Below are 14,413 nucleotides of genomic sequence, written 5' to 3'. Positions count from 1 at the left end.
TAAAATGGCCCAGTTACGTTTGTCTTTTACAGTATAACTCTTATATGAATAATGCTTGTGAGATGGAGGCAGGGGACAATATAGAGGTACTATATGCACATATGCAGCTCCACAAAGAAAAACTACAAGTAAAATCATTTGTATCTCCTCTTTCTTGACGTCCTCAGCTCTTTCTTGAACTGCCATAACAAGTCACGTGTCTCCTCCCATCGTTAAATTTTATATGAGGGGCAAACTAATAGGCATAAAACGTTTAGTTATATAACTTTCGATAATACGTATAAGTTATTGGAGAGCTCCCGTAAAACAAACATTAATCGTTTGGAATAAGATCTTTATTCTAATGACCCTAGTTACTCAGATACGTTGTAATCGATGGTTTAATATCTTGGCAAGTTTTCCTCATTAATGAAACACGTAGGTTACCCCCATTTAAAATAGAAAATCCAAGAAACCCCGGGTATAAAAGGCAATTGATGTTGTATTCTATTGTAAATCAGTACACCACTATTGTAAAAGTCATACAATTAATAGTTAAGTACATATAAGATGATACAAGTGTCTCTGGGAGCCGCGGACGTCACATACTTTGTTGACTTTGAGATATTCTATGACATTGAGTTAGCTCGATCATAGCATAGTTCTGGTCCAGAAACATGTATCACTAAAATAAATAAATAAATATATGGTTGTAGGTAATAGTTATTTACAAAGTTTGTATCAATGCATTATAGTTTTGGTTAAAACTGTAATGCATTTTGTACCCCAATTCTTTAAAAAAATATGGTTGTCTGTAAAGTCGGTTTACGGACGACAATTTTGCGTGATAACGTCATAAGAAAACATTGATGAAAAATTGCCGTAAGATCAGACCATGACCATGGAGATCTGTCCACAACGTTACCATGGAGATCTGTCCACAACGTGACACTTTTTCGTGCATGCTACCGGTGTTCATCGATTTTTAAGACGTTATCACGTCAAAAATGTTGCAACATTTACATAATGTCGTAGACCACCCCACAAATTTGAATGTTTACCTACTAGAGTAAAAATAGTTTGCGATGGCCGAGACCTTGCCGGCTCATCGAGACATCGACCGCTGAAGGCTGCGTCGAAGTCGGAATCGAGCAAGAGCTGCGAGAGGCACACGGTGCCAGTTTGTTTTGTATAGTTCATCTAATCTTAAGATGCCCTTCCTTCCGACAATGTTTTACCCCTGAGTGCCCCTGACGCGCAGCGCCCTATACATAGTCAATACATAGGCACCAATTAAATTATGATTCCTTGTCGATTTGATAGTAATGAATAACGGTAACGTTTAATGTTGGGACTGCAGTAGGTACCTTATGTACATATTAAACAAAATAAAATATTTGAATTATTTAGCGGTGATTAGGGTTCTTTATCCGGATAGAACAGAGACCCCATACAATTTGGTACCAAAAATCCTACTGAAGGCACATAGGTAAATAGTGTTTAGTTTCATAAAATACATATGTATGTTAGTCTGTTAAGTATTTGTAATATGGACCTTGTTGCCAGATTTAAATTTTAAATAGGTACCGATAGATAGATAGATAGATAGATAGATAGACCGATAGACGATTTAGTTAGACCTACCGAAGCGGTCATTTTTCATCATCTTACTCGACTGGGTTACTTCATGTTATTGTATGTATATTAATTAAATAATGATTACGGACAATCGGGACATCCCTATATCACTCAGCTGACTCCTGCTCCCACAGTAAGCTCAATAAGGTTGTGGTGTCGGTACTAGACAACGAGACTGATAGGTAAATACTTAACTATAAAACGTCGTTCCATCGAAATAAGATAACATATAGGTACCTATTCAGAAAAAATATAATTGTATATTCTAAGAAATTAAAACTTTATGGAAACTTATTTAATTTTAATCATCCCATCCCAACATTTGTATAACGGAATACTAACATGCAATATGTACAGTCAGCAGCAGAAGTTGCTAAGCGGGTCAGGTGTTCACAATGATCTTGACGCGACTTTATTATTAAGCGAATAAGAGCGTGTCAAGGTAATTGTGAACATCTCGCCCGCTTAGCAACTTCTGCTGCTGACTGTAAGTACACATTAGTATGAACATTTAAAAAACTCAAACACCTGTATTGCCCTAAAATAGTTAACCATAAATTCAGGCTAATAAACATGTCACTTCTAAAACATCAATGAGAAAAATATTAAGGTATAGCGTGTAGGTGCGAGAACGATTTTTTATGGTTGAATGAAAACGGGCTTAAGTGTGGCGGTTACATGAAAATGTCTAACCACTTTTCCTCTGTGATCTTTTTTTTTCCGTTGACGAATTTCCGTTGCTCAGATAAAATATTTTTAGGGTTCCGTACCCAAAGGGTAAAACGGGACCCTATTACTAAGACTTCGCTGTCCGTCCGTCCGTCCGTCCGTCCGTCTGTCACCAGGCTGTATCTCACGAACCGTGATAGCTAGACAGTTGAAATTTTCACAGATGATGTATTTCTGTTGCCGCTATAACAACAAATACTAAAAACAGAATAAAATAAAGATTTAAATGGGGCTCCCATACAACAAACGTGAGTTTTGACCAAAGTTAAGCAACGTCGGGAGTGGTCAGTACTTGGATGGGTGACCGTTTTTTTTTTTGGTTTTTTTTTGTTTTTTTTTTTATATGGTACGGAACCCTTCGTGCGCGAGTCCGACTCGCACTTGCCCGATTTTCTTTGAAATGTTGTTCGTGTTTTGTTTGGGGAATTTCCGAAGATAATATTGATACTAAGAGAAAATTTAGACGATTTTGTATTTTCAGGATTTTCAGGAAAATTACAATAGATAGATAGCTAGATTGGAGCAATCATATCATGTAAACTTGTCAGGGCTCATACTGCTAAAATATAAGTATATTTTGCGCGATAGATGGCGCTACTAGTTGATAAATTCACTTAATTAGGGCTGAGTTACAAGGGTGTTAGGTACCTCATAATGTGGTTCAAGCGAAGCCACGGAGACCTAAATATTATATTTGTTTTGGTGTAAAGGGTTTAAAACGCAATTATATTTATCATATCCGTATTACTTCACGGAGGAGGAGTTAAAATGATATCTTGGGAACCATCAACTTTTGGGTCATTTAGACTCAAAATCACGAGTACTATTGAATGAGACAAAGAAAAAAGTGTCTCCATTTTTTTATACACATTTTGGGTGTCAGTTTTGTAACGGCCCATACAAAATGTATGTGAAAACAAAACTGACTTTTGAGTAGAAATAAACCAAAAGTTGATGGATTTTCCAAAAAAAAAAATGATACACTTTTAAGTGATAATGCCCTTCTAAATGATGCATAATTCGAGCTCCAGTGTATGGTAGAGCGACTATTTGTATCGATCTGGCACAGGTGGAACATTAAGCTTGAATTAAAAAAAAAAAGTGTTTTCCGCTCCAACCTACTCGTTACTCCTAAATAGTTATATCTTAACGTATCTATGGCTGGTAGGCAGTTTTGTGAATGGCAGTCTAAGTTAGTTTTTTGCTCCTTAGTGAACAAACTCGATAGAGGTAGGTAGGTACATTCATCTTCTAACGCAACGTCTTGCGTGATGACTTGATTAGCATCACGTAATCTGGCTTGTTTACATTCGCGGGTGGAGTCACGGTCGCCGAATCTTAATAAAAGCTAGACGGCTCGTGTGCAAAGCTTCTCATTGTTATCTATAAAACGGTCGACATTAATAAACTCTCTACTGTAGCGTAATCTTCTAAAATATATGTCATGATCAGTGATCACTCAGTTTGAAGAGCACATTAGAAAACAGGGCAGTCCGCAGTGTAATTAAGTTCTTTTTAGAAATCTTCCAATATCTCATATTCTTAAAGGTTAGGTACTTTTCATCTCTCGAGATGTATTTCGTTTCTAAATAGCAATACCTCTTTATTCTAGCTCCTTCGTTCTCACGAAACTTACAAATTCAAGAAAAGTATTTGATAAATAATTATCCCATTTTGGTTTGATATTTACTCGTTTATGTGTAGGCGTACAGGTGTTATTGAGCTTATATGGTATAGTAACATTAGTAACCAAGTATGTCTACGAGTATTATACGTGATTTTCAAATAGAAAAACGATTTTTGGCTCGTAACAATGAGTTTCTCAGTATGCTACGGAATTTAATTACCTATATAATTACCTATATCTTAGTTGCAGAAAAATATCGTGAGCAAACCGGTCTAATACCAATCAGCCTAGGGGAAACCTCTTTGGGTTAGGTCTTATGGTGGCTTACTAATAACTAGACAGCTCTAGTTTAAAAAAAAGCAAATTTTGAGCCTAGGAACCCGAGCGGAAACCAGGATCCTTCAGCACCCAACTGGGATAATGTTAGGAGCTGTGTAGAGCTAGTTCCCAATTTTCCTCTCGTCCACATTTACCTCATCTATTGAGTTTGGCTCGGCAACACTCAAAGCTAATTTTACTTGACCGTTTCCCCGGTGGAAATAGAAATGAAAGGGGAGTATGCTCTGATTTATAGTTCTTACGTGTGAGGTGGAAGTGTCATGTTAACGTTAGCAACATCTTTCAATCAATGCTTTTTGAATAAATGAACTTTTATAAATAGGAGTGTAATATCACGCAGGTACGATTATGTTGTACATATAACTGTTAAAACTGTTCACGAGATGACTGAACTAAGATTTTCGGCTTGATAATAATAGAATAGTTAAGAATTCGACTTAAACTAAAATATAATAACTTAATATTTATAACGATTTATATTTCTATAGCGATACACTTATGTACTATTTAGCCATACATATTATGTACACAATGCATAGATTAGTTCCATTAGTTTTATAAATACCATATAAATGAGTGTAAGTTTATAAGTATATAGCTAGGTAAATAAACCGAATAGTACCTTACTCTTTTGTTGTGTACCATCATATACTTCCACTTCAGACTAACGTATGGTATTATAAAATAAGATTATTAGGTATAGAGAGACATTTCCATATCTGTTGCTAAAGAATTTTATTTATAATGCTTTTGTAAAATAGATGTACCTATTTTTGCCAATGCGCTCTCGCCTGGGTAATTATATCCCATTTATTACGGCTCCTGTAAATGATACCCTGCGGTTCTGTTGCTGTAACATTATTGTTTAGCCAACAATAGCTTTAACGCCACCGCAACCCACGAAACAGAAATTGTTGTTTCTTTGTGCGCTGTTTCTTCCGTTGTTTAGATCTGTTTGTTGCCAACGGAGATCGCAGCGCATTTTTCCAATCCGACAATTGAATTTATAGGGCTAATGCTGGCCATTTGTTGTATCTTGGAATCTACAATGTATTATGGAATCTAAAAGTCTAGAATTAGAGCTACAAGCGTTAAGTGAAACAATTCTGCAGTACTTTTTCAATGTATAAAACTAACTAGCTTTACCTTTGGTTTCCAGGTATTTTTTTGGGTGAAAGACAAGATTTATTTATCAAATTGTGAAATAGGTACTATACAATACTTACATACTTATGAATTATCGGCTTCCTATTTTTATACTCGAATAATTTTCTTTTACTATAGGTACCTGGAAGTGTGTTTAAGCCTTCTTCAAATAATGTAACTGGTATACCATTGAGGAATACGGTAGGTACAATTAACTACTAGGTACAGTCGAAAGTTTTTATTTATGACCCATTTCGTACCTTGTCACAGTGACAATCAATATGAAAGTCGCTAGAGACCTCATACTATTGTCACTGTGACAAGGTACAAAATGGGTTATAAATTAAAACTTTTGACTGTACTTACTTTAAATGCCAAATCATACCCAACCTAACTTAACTGCTGCATAAATAAAAAATATATAAGTAAACCTTACTACGAAATTTTTATATTTTCATCGTTCACCTATATTCACAATTAGACTGCTAAGGGTATAAATAAGCTTTTAGCTTTTCCATAGTCGGGTTTTGTAATCTTTCACATTTCAAAGGTACTGCGGCATTCCTTATTTCACTTGATTTAGCGTACTAAAGAAGTCAAACAACCCGCATGAAAGAGCATCGTTAGCCATTACAACTTTGTGGCCGAAAACTTGTGAAGCTAAATTGCGGGGTTTCTATTTGATTCGCTACGGTTTTAGTCTCCTTTTTGGTAATCAGTATCATTCTTTGTAATTTTTGCTTGGATCCTAAATATAATAAAGGGCGAAGGGTGTGGTGTTTCGGCGGTTCCAGGGCAACCTGACGGATCCTACACCAAGTTAGACGACGAAACGGAGCCACGCTGTTATGTCGTCGCCCAAATCTAATGTTTAACTGAATTTGTCTTTGGTTTTTATTTGTAGTTTTTTTTTGTTGTTTTCTTGTATTCCTATTTTGTAGTTTCACAGTGCCTTGGTTTTTACTGTAATGCTGTGTCACTTATTTGAGTAATAAATAAATAATAGGTGCCTACTACTCCGCAATAATAATTAGGTATGCGTATATGAGTTTTTTTATACCAAATCGGTGGAAAACACCGGCCACCTGATGAAAAGTCGCTCCAGACGATAATGAGCCTGATTTTTTTTTAAAGATATAAGTAAGATCTAAGGAAATGTACAGTCATACAGATATAACTAATATAAATAACTGCATATAAATTTGTTTGCAGTAGGGGTGAACTGTCTCTGCAGCTGATTGTACACAAAATACTAACCCATATTTCTTTACAACAGCGTGCATCGGGTTAGAAGCTTTAAGACGCATGGCATCTGCATGGCATGTGTTTGTACATGCATCATTGCATATGTGCCTTGTAAAAGAAAGCAAACCCCGAAATCATGTAACTGTCTAGCTAGAAAATAACTTCTACACATTGTTTTGTTACGGCTACATTTAAGTTATTCGCTCAACACACCACTCCTCACGACATCTGTCAGGACTGGCGCCAAATTCAGAGTGCCTCACTTTGAAACTGGTTTCTGTCCAATGTTCAACAAGTGACATTAAATAAAGGCAAGCGTCCACGCTGCGTCTGCCGTCCACCGTCCGCAGACGCATCTGGGTCGAGGTCCTCCCTGCGCAGACTATTTTCGGCACTCGACGGTTATGATACCAACAACAAAGTTCACGTGAAAACTTCTACAAATCAGTGTGGGAACTGTGTCTACGAAGCCAAACATTAATGCTTACAATTTAGGTCCTGTCCAAAAGGGTTCTTAAATATGTTAAATATGAAGAGCCAAAATAAATTTAGCGGCATTAATGTACTACGATACTTGTATAGGGAATACGATTTTCTTTGTGTTAATTATATTTTCCACAGATAAAACGTATTGATTTGCCGTCATGTCTTATTTTGGCGCGACACAAATAAAATTGGTAAAGAGAATCAAACACACAAGGGGGAATCATAAAGTTTAATTTCCAAATTCAGTCATGCTTATCGAAGCTCGTTACAGCGTGCGGCGTTTTAGACCTCTAATCCCCGGACCCCCAGAAATCGTCTATCTCCGCCTCTTCCTCGTTTACCTCTGTCTCTTTCTCCTCTTTTTCTTCGAAGGAGCCGAGTTTGGGCAGGTCTTTCAGCTTCGGCTTGAGCAGCGGCTCGTCCTCGGCCAACACGCTGTCTACCGTGTTTACTTGGGTAGATCGATCCTCCCTCGAGTTCTCCCTCGAGCGACTTCTGGAATGAGAACCTAGATTAGGAGAGCCCTGCTCGCGCTCCAGTGTCATGCGTTCGAACTCAGCTTCCTCGAGTGACGTGAACATCTTTAGTTCCTCCTCGCGCGACGCACGCGACTCGCGCGACGAGGTCGACGACGAAGAGTGACGCTTTTTGAAACTTCTACGCCTGCCACTCGGGTCGCTTCGTTGCAACGGTCGGAGCTTTATTCCGTCAAGTGATCTTAAACAAATTTACAATATATGAGTTGGTTTATTGTACAGGTGGACCCATGAACGGATTTAGCTTGCTACTCGTGCGTGGTATGGCGATGGATGACGGCTAGGTGACGGCGGATCGGGGTGTAAGCGACACTACGCAAGTAACGTGCTCTGTCCAAACAATAAATATTAACCTTAAAAAATCTTCGCTGTAGGCCTCGTTGCTTCTGATCTCCTCGTCGACTGAAGAATGGAATTGTATATCGGGCAGGTTTTGTGGGGTGGGGCTCTTAGGGCGGTAATGCCAAGTGAGTTTCTCTTTGGCTTCTGATCTCTCTGTGGAGCGTTCGTCACGCCCGGAAGAATTTCCCAAAAAATGATTTGGATCTGAAATATTTTCACAAGACGCTGGTGATCTGTTTCTGTTTCCCACACTGAAAGACTCTGACGCGTTAGTAATGATAGTTTTCGTTCGCGTCGGTGTATACCTTTCAGTCCTGTAGTCGCCGTTGGCGTGGGAGCTGTTGCTTTCGACCGACTCCTGGCCGAAGCTAGAAATTTTCGTTGAGAAAAGTATGGCTGTGGAATCGGGCTGTCCGTCGTAGTACTTGACGGCAACTCGCGTTAATTTTCCGTTATCATCTTGTGTGAGGCAGAGGTAGCCCTGTCCGCATCGCGTCGTCCAGTCGCTGCAGTTGGCGGTGTTGGCCGCCTTGTGGAGCAGGCCGGTGTAGTATTCCACGAAGTCCTGGAAGTCGGGGTCGGTGTCAGGGAGTACACCGGCCAGGATGTGCCGCAGGCACTCGATGGCCTCGAGAACGCCGGCGTACGAGATGATGGCGGACAGCACTAGCCCCATATTCACTCACTCACTTATACTCGGTATTTTAAGGACGGGATGGGGCGGGTTTCTTTGAAGTTAAAGGTGACAGGGAGCAGGATGGATGCAGCGATATAACGCCGGGACAAGATTTGAACAACTGAAATTAAAATGATATTAGTTGCCAAAGAATTGTATCCAATTTTAGAATAGGGTTTGGCTGAGCCAAGCTCTAGCGCTAAGTCTATAGCTAGCAAGGCCGGCTCCGTTTACGCCGACAGTAACGCTGATTTATCTTTGATCGAATGTATTATTTACTACAGCATCATTAAAAGTGGGTTATTTAAGAGCTATATTTTAATGCAAACTGACATTAATAGAACAATTTAATAGCCTTACTATTGTGAAAGCTATTTATTCTAGTCATCTATTTGTTAATCCGTATTAGAGTGTCTAAATTCGAATTGGAATTTGATAAGCCACTTATGTATTAGGTAGGTTCAGGTAGTAGGTTCAGACCATTGTTTTGTTCAAACGGGCAAGATTTCCGTAAATGTGTTTAGCCATTAAATGATAATTAACCTAAACTTTAATGTGTATTTAGTGCCCAAATCGTGAGTAATTCTCTGTACGTTTCACTGTTATCGTTTCTCGGGACAATTTACCTTAAACCAGTAATCAGGATGAATATCCTCAACATACTAAGTGACGAATAACAAAACTACGATAAACTTTCAAGGCTATCCAAATACGTCTAAATTATCGAAATCTTTCGTAGCAATATTGTTTTACTTTTGAGTAATAAAATAAATTCCTGATTGAATATATCTTATCGTAAGCGAGTGTTGCGTGCAATATTCACAAGTCTCAATGTGAAATAATAACAAAATACGTAATTAAACTGCAAAGCGGAAAACCGATATTATGATACTACAATGAGATCATTTATGTCAACCATGAATATAGTTAATATGATTTAAGTTAAGATGCTTTAATGCGGCATTAGTAATAAATGATGATCATTACAAGTGTCACGATTTTCAAATCGAGCGAGATGGTATCGACCGACCTCGCCCCGGATATTTCATTAATAGTTCCATATTACGACGTCGTAAACGGTGTATGTTTATAGATGTGATTCGTATTTGATTGGTGACAATATAATACCTATGTATCCGCACAATGTAAAACAAAATACTTAAGTAACTATTAGTGGCTTTGTGAGCTGTAGACCTCGCGAGCACAACTTAATAAACTGAATATATGTATGGCTCCACAATTTGGAAAAAAATATCCTTAAACTGAAACACCAAAAAAATCTATTCAATCATCGAACCTGCTCAAAAAGAACATGACAATCGGTTGAATTGCGAATTGAATTGAAGTTGAGAATTAAGAAGAGCATCCGGACATACGAAAGCATTTGTGCCCAAGATGAAACGGAGAACATCGCTGACGCTCGGTCAATTATAATAACCTAATGAACTCCACCAATATTAGGCCAAACGTAGTTATATGAAATAATTATCAATCCATCTTCATTCAAACTTCAAAACGCATTGCTTTATGGGATCAGCTGAAAAAGTTACGTACGAGTAGGTATTGGTATCAGTTGCTGTGTAGTTTTCCAGAAAGTAAAAAAAAAATGACAATTTATAGTTTTAAAAACAAATTTACATTTTTATTACGTATGTGAGTCATTGACATCTTGGTTTAAAAAGAGCACGGGCTGTTTACATCGGTTTACCCTTGAATTGCCGACAGACATTTCATAGAATGTTATTTCGAAGACAACGTTTCAAGTATTTTCATTTCATCGACAAGTTATTGCGTCGAAGAATCGATACTAGTAAATTTAAATCGGGGACTTTTAATTGGTACTTGAGTTATTTTGCATATAGTTTATATCGTGGTATTTCTTTACGGGTTTTCTTATTTCATTTTGTATTGTATTTAAGAAAATTTATTACATGTAAAATTATTTCAATTTGTAATATTTCGTTATCGAAACTAAAAGCAGTCACGTCAGTCGGCTCATTCAGCGCGATTATAGCTATGTAGTTTAAGATATAAAATTGTTTTTCTGGACATACATAATTTTGAGAAAGCGGCAATTTCAAGTTTGCGCTCTAATTTTGAAGATATAATTTTACAAGGCTGCCATTTTCATTTTGGGTAAATTATAAATAGGTTGGTAACAATAATTTAAGCCGTTCATTTATGTGCAGAGTCGCAGTTCTAACCTAACCTAAACCTACTTTGATAGCCGTTCGTTTCTGTGTGAGGTTGCAGTTCTAACCTAACCTAAACCTACTTTGAAAGCCGTTCGTTTGTGTGGGGTCGCAATTCTAACCTAACCTAAACCTACTTTAAAAGCCGTTCGTTTCTGCGTGGCGTCGCAGTTTTAACCTAACCTAAACCTACTTTGAAAGCCGTTCGTTTCTGTGTGGGGTCGCAATTCTAACCTAACATAAACCTACTTTAAAAGCCGTTCGTTTCTGTGTGGGGTCGCAGTTCTAACCTAACCTAAACTTACTTTGAAAGCCGTTCGTTTCTGTGTGGGGTCGCAATTCTAACCTAACCTAAACCTACTTTAAAAGCCGTTCGTTTCTGTGTGGGTCGCAGTTCTAACCTAACCTAAACCTACTTTGAAAGCCGTTCGTTTCTGTGTGGGGTCGCAGTTCTAACCTAACCTAAACCGACTTTGATAGCTGTTCTTTTCGGTGTGGGGTCGCAATTCTAACCTAACCTAAATCTAAAATTCTTACAACAGAAATATGTATAAATGTGTAGTACGACATATAAAAATGTATTAAAGTAATACGTCGAACAAATGAATTGCGATGTTTAGTAGTTGTGCCAATTAAAATAATTTGAAACGAATTAGCGATCAAGTAATATTCGTAGAATAGTATTTCTACGTAGTAAGAAAAATTGAAATAAATAGTATATGAAACAAAATAACGCCAAACAATATTACTAGTACCAACGTTTCAATGAATCGTTGTCGATGAAATAATATTCGATGAAAAGTTTGTCGGCAAAACAAGGGTACACCGTTTACATCAGTGATGTGATCATGAGCAAGGTTTCTTCAAAAATACATGTAAAAAATCTTTCTTTTGACATAAAGCCAAATTGTTTTATTAGATAAGATCAATGCGCAAAAGTGACATGTTAGTGTTTGTACGTTATGTATTATTTTGAAGGTGTCTTTTTGATACAAAGTAATAAATAAAAATTATATTTGGCAAGGAATATTGAAAAACATTTAAACTAGGAAAATAGATGACTTAGGTAATACGATATCGCTTGGTTATCTGGTTTCATTGCTGTTATAGGAAGGTTGTTTGTTTTCTGGAAAAACCTTTCCCCAAAGAACTTTGCCCCCTCCTCTTCGCCCACACACTACACAACACAGTGGCAATTGACCAAATACTTAACTGCCTTGATCAGTGACGTGACGGTATTAATATTAACCAAATATTGAATTCACAGACGATAATTGGCTTTGTAATGTGAACTAATTATGAGTTATTATTAAATTGATCTTCACTTCGTCCAGCTAATCCAGAAATACTTAATTAAAATTTGGTGTAATTTCGTTGTTTTGTCTATTGTATTATTAGGTATCAATGGCCTGGCTGATGGCTGCTTGTGTCTGTTGGTAATACAAATGTAGATTGTTACGTAGGGATCAACGTTTGTCATATCTGTGCTTTCCACGCGCTAAAGTCGACGTGGGTGAAGTACCCTCTTTCACAGACACTTCATCGCCTAGGACGCAAATGATGAGACACATGGGCCCAAGACCTGTGGTTCTCTCTTGATCACACCGTCTGGGTCCGCCGGAACGCTCTATCGGGCCAGAGGGCCTAGCTACCGCGAACCATTCGACGTGTTGCCTCTCTGTCGTGCTTGTACATTCGTACGTAAGTGTGACGTGGTCCGCGGTAGGCTCGCAGTTGCAGGTGCAGCATAACGGCAGGCACCGAACTTGGTTTTGTTTCGAGTTTTCCTTCTCTTTTTGTATAAAATGTAGTTTTTTAACGTGACCCTATTACATCAACCTAGACCTAGTATGTCACATTTCTAAACTAAGACCCTTACACACGCCCCGAATGAATCAGTTCCGATCCAAAACGCCATCAATACTATTTTCCGTGGTTCTAATTGCAGAAGTGTGACGTCACGGGCACGTCAGCGGGTCGTGTGGAAAGCATTCCAGTATTACATGGTTTACATACGTAAATCAGTGGACTTGGTAACTAGTGTAACTACAGGGCGGTTCTAATTTTCTATTATAATTCTAATAAAAAAAAAATTAAGGTCAATACCCTTACTCTCACACATTTGCATATGAATGTGGTTCTCATGAACATATACTAACGACCCGCCCCGGCTTCGCACGGGTTACACAAAACCTTAACAAATTATACACTTAAAACTTCCTCAAGAATCATTCTATTTATAGGTGGAACCCGCAAGAAAATCCGTTTTAGTAGTTTTTGAGTTTTTATAAGGTGTAGTCATAGGAGGTTTTATCATTTGGCGTTATTACTTGAACGATAATATCCGAGTTCAGTTGGATAGTACCTTAACAACCTGAGATATCAAAGATTTAATTAAAACAACAAGCGCAATTAACAAGCTATTCTCAATAAAATCCAGAAACGATTAGCATAAAAACTCTAATTATTTACCTATTACATACTTCAGGATCAATTGGATGTAGGTATAGGTACCGATACCTATGCCAACCTAATTCATATACGTAGATCTATACCTACTTTAACTACAAATATCGTAAAATGGGGTTAGTAGGGATTACGAGGGCAGTTGGGTTATGAAAGGGGTGAGGAGGGATGACAGAGGGGTGAGTTGGTTTTTACAGGCTACTGATACGTAAATTGTATATTCGAATAACAAATCAAGCTATTATAATGTTCATAATCCCAAAGTGTCGATCCAACAATTTTCAAAACTCACCTTAGTAGGAAATCCCTCCTCACCCCTATTCCTATTTGTCCCTACTCACCCCATTTTACGGTATGTAGTGAGCAACATGGCTTGTTTCAACGGCATCTTCACAAATTATATAAGTAGGACTTAGTAGGTGCATGACTTTAATTATTTAATTCATAATGCATAATACTTAAGTACGTTGGTGATAAATAGCCTTTCTTGCGCTCTATACTTCTATCTATAGCAAACGGAGAGCAACACATTTTAACAAATTAAATGTATAAGAGTTACATCAGCCTCCCTGTAAACCTTGAATATGTCAATGTTGTGTAAATATTACCGAACATCCAGACGGACCAACCTTCAGCAGTCTCGCGTAAGGCCAAGGTTTATCTCAACATGTTTACATTCGGAGCAAATCCCTTCAAACCGCGGAGGAATATATTTTAGCGCTATTTTACACCTGTGCAGCTATCATGTCTGACAAATCGCCACTCAAACTGAATAGCATCGTCCGTCTCGTTCGTACACAACAGATTTGAGGGAGATTATTATATTCATCTCACAACGCGAGTCGACTCGCGAGGGTAGACGTGCTAGGCATGTGTTCAAGTTTATTAAATTACTATTTAAGTTTAACCTTTAGAAGCTCAAATGGCTCAAGAGTTTTTTTTATCAAATTAAATATTTTTTGACAAATTAGACAAATATTTTTGACTGAAAGTTATGTTATAATAAGATGAA

At 37.7% G+C, this 14,413-nt stretch overlaps 2 protein-coding genes across 4 annotated transcripts in view; both read right to left on the bottom strand.

Moving 5' to 3' along the window:
- The window catches only part of LOC134793527 (four and a half LIM domains protein 2-like), a 215,124-nt gene that overhangs the window by 41,231 nt on the left and 159,480 nt on the right, over window positions 1-14,413 (bottom strand). The window lies entirely within an intron of this gene.
- On the bottom strand, window positions 7,400-8,944 carry LOC134793537 (uncharacterized). The gene is made up of 2 exons (XM_063765142.1): window positions 8,079-8,944; window positions 7,400-7,906 (listed from the first exon to the last, which is right to left on the bottom strand). Exons 1-2 carry the CDS (start codon window positions 8,741-8,743, stop codon window positions 7,480-7,482), a joined length of 1,092 nt encoding a protein of 363 aa, XP_063621212.1. The 5' UTR covers window positions 8,744-8,944; the 3' UTR covers window positions 7,400-7,479.

This window comes from Cydia splendana, chromosome 9, assembly GCF_910591565.1.
Source record: "Cydia splendana chromosome 9, ilCydSple1.2, whole genome shotgun sequence".
Classification (NCBI taxonomy): Eukaryota; Metazoa; Arthropoda; class Insecta; order Lepidoptera; family Tortricidae; genus Cydia; species Cydia splendana.
This window is presented reverse-complemented; position numbering and strand designations above follow the sequence as displayed.

Coding starts and splice junctions, on each gene's coding strand:
- LOC134793537 (XM_063765142.1), bottom strand. CDS start 8,743: ATGGGGCTAGTGCTGTCCGCCATCATCTCGTACGCCGGCGTTCTCGAG. Junction 7,907..8,078: donor TACAGCGAAGATTTTTTAAG/GTTAATATTTAT, acceptor AATTTGTTTAAG/ATCACTTGACGGAATAAAGC.